The sequence below is a fragment of the Montipora foliosa genome, chromosome 12 (genome assembly GCF_036669935.1).
Source record: "Montipora foliosa isolate CH-2021 chromosome 12, ASM3666993v2, whole genome shotgun sequence".
NCBI lineage: Eukaryota > Metazoa > Cnidaria > Anthozoa > Scleractinia > Acroporidae > Montipora > Montipora foliosa.
The window spans coordinates 11,983,047-11,990,546 of record NC_090880.1 but is presented as its reverse complement, the minus strand read 5'-3'; the positions used below and the strand labels follow the sequence as shown (position 1 = coordinate 11,990,546).

General features: G+C 46.2%; 2 protein-coding genes and 3 non-coding genes across 5 annotated transcripts in view; 3 read left to right on the top strand and 2 right to left on the bottom strand.

The window, feature by feature from the left end:
• Positions 1-77: 77 nt before the first annotated feature.
• Trnap-ugg (transfer RNA proline (anticodon UGG)) lies at positions 78-149 on the bottom strand. Its single transcript has one exon. It is a non-coding gene; the product is annotated as a tRNA-Pro (tRNA).
• Positions 150-511: 362 nt separating this feature from the next.
• On the bottom strand, positions 512-584 carry Trnav-cac (transfer RNA valine (anticodon CAC)). The gene has a single exon. It is a non-coding gene; the product is annotated as a tRNA-Val (tRNA).
• A 603-nt stretch (positions 585-1,187) lies between these two features.
• Positions 1,188-1,261, top strand: Trnak-cuu (transfer RNA lysine (anticodon CUU)). Its single transcript has one exon. It is a non-coding gene; the product is annotated as a tRNA-Lys (tRNA).
• A 3,454-nt stretch (positions 1,262-4,715) lies between these two features.
• LOC137980752 (uncharacterized) lies at positions 4,716-6,839 on the top strand. The gene has a single exon (XM_068828179.1). It carries the CDS (start codon positions 4,716-4,718, stop codon positions 6,837-6,839), a length of 2,124 nt encoding a protein of 707 aa, XP_068684280.1.
• Positions 6,840-6,893: 54 nt separating this feature from the next.
• The window catches only part of LOC137980751 (uncharacterized), a 1,179-nt gene continuing 572 nt past the window's right edge, over positions 6,894-7,500 (top strand). The window contains exon 1 of the mRNA XM_068828178.1: positions 6,894-7,452. Within this exon, the coding sequence (XP_068684279.1) occupies positions 6,894-7,452 (559 nt within the window). The remainder of the gene's footprint in view (positions 7,453-7,500) is intronic.

Below are 7,500 nucleotides of genomic sequence, written 5' to 3'. Positions count from 1 at the left end.
GCGAAAGAAGAGTGTGCCGTATGTTGGGGCGTGATACTGACGGCAAGTTCTTGATCTATGAATATTGCTGTATAAAAGGGCCTGTCCGGGAGTCGAACCCGGGACCTCTCGCACCCAAAGCGAGAATCATGCCACTAGACCAACAGGCCGTGCAGGGAAAGCTACCGTCACGCCCACTGTGTTTCAAATTACTTGAGCGAGAGTTGAAAACAAACCCTACCACTTGTCCTAATGTGATGTTCTATGCCTAAATTGTCTCATTGTTAATCACCACGTGAGTGAAGTAGCTGAGTTGAGGCAATTCGCGTTTAACAGGTACCGATGCACAGACCCAGACGGACAGAAGGAAAGTGCATTTTCTTCGACATGACAACATATGATCAATGGTCTTTGGAGATTGCGGGACTGCAGGTTGTTGGGCTGGAATAAACATGGTGTAGCAGTCTTCAAAATGAGAAACCTGGAGTTGTGGTCGTTTAGCTTCAGGTATAGGTTCCTCAAAAATGCGTTTTGTTTTCGGCAGGACTTGAACCTGCGACCTTCCGCGTGTGAGGCGGACGTGATAACCACTACACTACGAAAACAAGCACGACTTTGTGAGCGGTTAATTATTTGCGGAATGTTAAGGAGTATGAAATTAAAAAGGATCACTGTGCTCTCAAGTGATCCAAATTTCACAACTGCACTCTTCTGATGTAGGGCTTTTCTTTTAAGAATGAGGAACTTCAGGCATTGCAAAAAGCGTATTTAAAATCAGGCTTGCTTTTAAAGTTTCTTTGTCTTTGGTGTGTGTGAAACTCGAAGATTCTTGCGAAATAGAGTTGTCACCGTGAAGTTAAACATTAAGATACTGGAGTGTAAGTGCACGGAATAAATGCTCTCAAGGGTTACCACTAGTGCAAAAAAATCAAAGGAAGGTTAAAAATTTCTTCAAAGACGTTGTGGGCTGGTTGTTTTGTGGACAGCTGTTGGAAATAACGAAGCAAGTGAGGCATGAGTAGAAGGAAATCAAAGGATCGTTAACAACACGTTCTGGTTTGGTTGTTCTTTTTCTCGACAGTGCTACTTTCGTGTCTGAAAAGGACAAGAAAAAATGGCCGCAGGAATTTAGAAGGCTCATCGCATAGTCGTGGTCAAGATTGAGAGGAAGTTTATCCAATCTTGTGCTCGGCCAAGCGTTCATACCTGTCTCTGTGGCGCAATCGGTTAGCGCGTTCGGCTCTTAACCGAAAGGTTGGTGGTTGAAGCCTACCCAGGGACGCTTAGTTTTGATTGGCATTTGCCAGCTGTAGGCAAACAACTCAAAGTTGGCCATGACTAAGGGGCCAATCGGAAGATCACTTCGTCACCTTCGTCAAAGCGAGTTTATGGGTGAGGTCTTTGCCTTGAAAGCGATTTTCATTCATCTGTAGAGTTGATTACGGGCGTTTTTCGGGTCAACATTAACAGCTTTAAAAAATGGAGGATTCCAAGTTTCCTGAAAAAATCAGCAGGTGGTGCTCATTCCTCCGTGAGGCTCCTTTTCTGTCACTTGCCGTGAATGTCCCAGTGATTTCACAGTCACCAGGTGAACAGGAGTTCCCATCGTTGAACCAATAGAGACCTTGTTTAGAAGTTTACAGCGGATAAACTGCTCTTCATTCCAAGGAAAGACTCGCAGACATGACATGATTAAACTTGGTAACAATACAACAGGCTGCCTGTGGAAAATCCGGGTGTCGATCTCGGTACCTCCCGCATGCGAAGTGGGCGCTATATTCCCCGTTTCCCGGAACCACGCTGGGTAAGTGATAATTATGCGATTTGCACTTAAATGTTCGCCACCGCGATTCCTTGAGCTTCTCATTTGCATCGTCTGTTTTTGCCGCGACACCTCGTCGTCCGTGATCAGATATATTGTTGAAGAGACCATCAGGTCGGAAGAAAGCTTGGGATTAGGCACAAAAGTGACACGAGCCACCAGCTATGGAAATGTCACAAGACCACTTGTCAACGTTAAATCTTAAGAGTAAGAGAGTTTAATGTCATCCAGCTCTGTGGTTTAGAAGACAACTCGACCAAGATGCGAGGATCCTATGCTTGCTTCAAGCTTTTTAACTTGAACAGAAGCGGGAGGTCTGGTGTGACACGTTTGTGGCATGAATGTGCTAATCATGCGCAGGGGTGAGACGAATTTGCCAAGCTTTCCAATTTATGATTAATTTTGATAAGTTGACCTCCAATGGCGAAAGAAGAGTGTGCCGTATGTTGGGGCGTGATACTGACGGCAAGTTCTTGATCTATAAACATTGCTGTATAAAAGGGCTTGTCCGGGAGTCGAACTCGGGACCTCTCGCACCCACAGCGACTTGAGCGAGAGTTGAAAAGAAACCCTACCACTGGTCCTAATGTGGTGTTCTATGTCTAAATTGTCTCATTGTTAATCACCACTTGAGTGAAGTAGCTGAGTCTAGGCAATTCGCGTTTAACAGGTACCGATGCACAGACCCAGACGGACAGAAGGAAAGTGCATTTTCTTTGTCGGAAATACTATCAATTATATATCCATTTTAAATGTAGTACTTATTGTTAGGCTCATTATTAAGGTTTGTTGATGTTTGGCGAAATTCTTAATAATTTCTGTAATTGGATTTCCATCGGGTCTTGATCCAATCAATCATATCATGTTAATCCAGGGTGTGCCAGAACAATAGAATCTTTGAGCTTTGAAATATTATATAGATGTTTTTTGGATTATTTTTTTTGGGGTGATTTCGATCTACTAGTGAGAATCTGTGAAGACTTATATACTTCGGGAATTAAAGGACAAGAGTTGAACTGTGACAGTGTGGGCCATCTATTCCTATTCCCCACACAAGTGGCACCTCCGACGGGACACTTCAATCTTATTTGTTGTAACATGGAAGAAAATATCAAGAAACTAAACGCTGAATTTCAACTGTTGACGCTGACATGATCGAAGACTGCTTCGATCGTCGAGAAGGCTAACGTAGAAAAAATCATGCGCCACAGAGAGGCACTGAGAAAGGTCGTCGCATCAATCGAGGAGCTGAGGTTGAACATCGAAAAGGAAACACTTATGAGTGGAGAAACGTTAGAGAACGTGGAACAATGGGGAGGTGAAGTTGAACAACGCATTGAGCAAGCAGACACGGAAATTTTGAGCCTGACTCGCCACCTCGAAGAGTCTACGATGGAAAAAGAAAACGATAAACGGGAAAGCGACCTCAAATTCGACAAGCTTAAACTCGAGCAAAAAGCTAAATTAGAATCGGCCACAACAAAGCAATCATCGAAGAGCAATGTCAAATTACCCAGGCTAATTATTACAAAGTATGATGGGACGTATGAAAAATGGCTCTCTTTCTGGAACAAATTTGAAGCGGAAATCGACGCATCCGAATTGCCGGCTGTTACAAAGTTTGCTCATCTGAAAGAGCTCCTTGAAGGTCACGTTTGCGAATCAATCGACGGGTTGCCATTCAATTCTGAAGGATACGATCGGGCAAAGAATATTCTCAAGACTAACTACGGAAACACAAGCGAAATCATCAGAGCCTATATCGATAATATTAATTCCTTGCCTGTAATAACTGGTTCCCAGCCAGGCAAGATTCATAAATTCTGCCAGTCATTGAGCTATAACGTACAGTCCTTAGACGCGTTGGGAAGGTTGTCGGGTTGTTTATCAATGGTGCGTGGCATTCTCGACAAATTACCTGGGATCAAATCCGAGCTTGTAAGAGGAAATTTTGCCTGGCAAGACTAGGGATTTTCTCAGTTACTACAAGCTTTAGAGGAATGGAAAGAAATCCATCCGACCGAACCATCAGGAAACGCGAACGGGAAGTTTTCGTCGGCACCTTCGCGTTCGCCACGCCATAGAAGTTTCTACGCCCACGATCAGGATCCCGCGGGACGACGCGCGTGTGTTTATTGCGATGGCGTGACTCACAAATCGTGGGAATGTGAGCGCGTAAAGTCTTCAGCAAAGCGTCGTGGAATTTTACAAACCAAACGCTTATGTTTCAACTGCACCAAAGCACAGCATAACGCATCGCAGTGCCGAAGTCGAGCAACATGCATTCATTGCAAACAAAGGCATCATTCTTCTATTTGCGATAGGACGTCTACCAGTGTTCAAGCGGCAGTCAGCGATGGGGTGGCTCTCACAGCAACGCAAGGGGGAGAGAGGGTCTGCCATCCTATAGTTGTTGTGAATGTGAATGGCGTGGTGTGCAGGGCATTACTAGATACAGGAGCAACCGTTTCCTACGCTTCAGGCTACCTACTAGACCGCTTAAAGTTAACCCCAGCTCGTACCCTTGTTCGCCGTGTCCAAGCTATTGTTGGAGTTGTAACCAGAAAGAGCAAAACTTATGACGTCATCGTGAGTGATACCAGAGGAAGTTATAACTTGCCAGTGAATGTGACTAGAGTTGAACGACAGGAACTTCTATCAGTGGAAAATCCCAACTATAAGGAGACTATTGCAAGATACCAGCATCTGAGAGGCGTACACATGGAGGACACCGATACTAAGAGTCTACTCCCTGTGCACGTAATACTAGGAGCAAGCAGCTATGCCAAGGTCAAGACTTGCGAGCCTCAGAGAACTGGAGCAGTTGGTGAACCAGTTGAATACACAATTTGGGTGGACCATTATGTCCCCAGGGACTGGAGGAGATGTGGATAGCATGTTTCTGGCCCATACTATGCCAAGTGACTACGAGGATCTATGCCGCATGGATGTCCTAGGAATCGCAGACCCACTTAGTGGAGACCAGAGCGTGGTGCACGCAGAGTTCCTGGAACAACTTCAGCGCAGCCCTAAGGGATGGTATGAAAGTGGACTTCCATGGAAAGGTGACCACCAGCCATTACCATCAAATAAATCAGGAAGTCTTAAACGACTTTCAAGCCTTATACAGCGACTAAAGAGAGTGGGGCAGCTAGAAAACTACCATGCCATCATGCAGGAGCAGCTAACAGAAGGAATTATTGAAGAAGCTAGCATGGAACCAAAAGGGCGCGAATTTTACATACCCCACAAGCCCGTCCTGAGAGAAAGTGCAGAGTCTACGAAACTGAGAATCGTATACGACGCATCTGCAAGAGCATACGAGTCAGCACCCTCTCTTAATGACTGTCTTGAAATCGGACCGCCGTTACAGAATCAACTATGGAAGGTGCTTTTACGAGGAAGATTCTACACAGTAGCCCTTGCCGGAGACATTCAAAAGGCATTCCTCCAAGTGCGTATTCGCCCAGAGGATAGAGACGCTCTTCGCTTCCATCGGTTAAGTAATGAGGACCCTCATCAAGTACGCACATACAGGTTTACCAGGGCACTGTTTGGGTTGGGGCCTTCACCTTTCTTACTTAGTGGCGTGATGCGACATCATTTAGATACCTGCTGTGCTGAGCACCCAGAACGCGTGGGAGAGATTGAGCATGAGCTATACGTGGATGACCTTCTGATGGGAGGAGCGACCACCGCAGAAGTCAAGGAGAAGAAGATCGAAACCATCGATATCTTTAGTCAAGCTGCTTTCCACCTTCACAAGTGGCACTCTAACGTGAAAGCTTTGGAAGATGATCCAACAGCCGACTGCGAAGACGACTTAAGCTATGCAAAGCAACAGTTGAGAGTAAAACCAAGAGAATGTGGCCTGCTTGGTTTGAAATGGGACAAGTCAACCGACGACTTTGGAATCACGTTTCCAGTCGATGCTTCCTCGCCAACCAAAAGAGGCATTCTGGGAAAGGTTGCCAAGATCTATGATCCTCTTGGACTTGTGGCTCCAATCACACTTCAAGGGAAGCTGTTATACCGTGATGCCTGTGACAAGAAATGCGCGTGGGATGCACCGCTTCCGCCTACTCTGACTCGCCAGTGGAAAAAGTGGGAGAATTCATTGCCCCAGAAAATCAACTGTCCAAGATCGCTGACATCTATTAGAGAATCTATCGAGGGAATTAAGCTCCATGTCTTCGGAGATGCTAGCGGAAGGGGTGTTGCAGCAGTCGTATATGCTGTCGTCACACACTCATCGTCAGAAAGTCAAGGATTGGTGACGGCGAAAGCAAGATTGGCCAAACAAGGGCTGACCATACCTCGGCGAGAACTAGTCTCTGGCCACATGGCGGTAAACCTCGTTACAAATGCTCTGGATGCACTTCAAGGTTTTCCAGTAACCTCTCTACATTGCTGGTTGGACAGCACCGTAGCACTTCATTGGATACGCGGAAATGGGGATTACAAGCAATTTGTAGCCAACCGTGTGCGGAAAATTCGTGACCACAACAATGTAACGTGGCGGCATGTGCCTACCAAAGACAACCCCGCAGACTATGCCAGTAGAGGTGGGATGCTCACCGAGGGAAATCAGTTGTGGTGGAAGGGGCCGACCTGGCTAGCAGACCCTACAAATTGGCCTCCTGATATAGTAACCACACCTACAACAGAATCAAATGCAGAAGTGAAGCCTACAAAAGAGCTGTTTGCCCTCGCCGTAGACGCGAATGATGAACTTGATGACCTCCTCTCCAAGACTTCCTATTGGCGAACTCTGCGAGTCTGTGCGTGGATAAGGCGGTTCATTGACAACGCAAAGAAGTCAAAACCTCAAAGAATCAATGGTCCACTCACGACTGAAGAAATAAAAAACCAAGAGCTTTTCTGGGTACGTCAAGTCCAAGCACGTGGAGCTAAAGGCATGGAGGAAGATAGATTGACATTGAACCTGCAAAAGAATGATGACGGACTATTAGACTGCAGAGGGCGGCTGCAGGGCGACTACCCAATTTATATACCAGATTCCACTATCCTTGCCTAGAAGATCGTTCAACAGGCTCACAATGCCACACTTCATGGGGGAGATGGCCTCACCATGGCAAGAATCAGAGAGCAATTTTGGATTCCTCGTCTCAGACGACTCGTAAAAAGAACTGTGAAGAAGTGCTATGGATGTAAAAGGTTCCAAGCTGTTGCGTTAGCCAAACCACCACCAGGCCTTCTACCACAAGAGAGAACAAAGGCAGCTGGTGTATTTGAAGTTGTGGGAGTAGATTTCGCCGGGCCTATCAAGTACCGCAAGTCTTCACGGCAAGAAGGGAAAGCCTACTTAGGTTTGTTCGCTTGCAGCTTGACAAGAGCCCTGTACCTAGAAGTTTTGCCAAACCTGGAGACTGAAACATTTCTCGGAAGTTTGAAACGCTTGATTGCACGTCATGGAAGACCTTCGGTTATCTACTCTGACAACGGGCGGACCTTTATTGGGGCGGAAAAATGGCTAAAGAAGGTTCAGAGAGATGAGGAGCTCCAAGGATACCTAGCAGCGGAGAAAATTCTTTGGAGATTCAACTTGAGCAGAGCACCCTGGTGGGGTGGCCAATTCGATCGTTTAGTGGGCCTCTTTCAAAGTGCTTTCTATAAAACCGTTGGTGGCGGTATGCTGTCCTGGTCCGAGCTCTGTGATGTCTAACTGGAAGTGGAGA

Coding starts and splice junctions, on each gene's coding strand:
- LOC137980752 (XM_068828179.1), top strand. CDS start 4,716: ATGCCAAGTGACTACGAGGATCTATGCCGCATGGATGTCCTAGGAATC.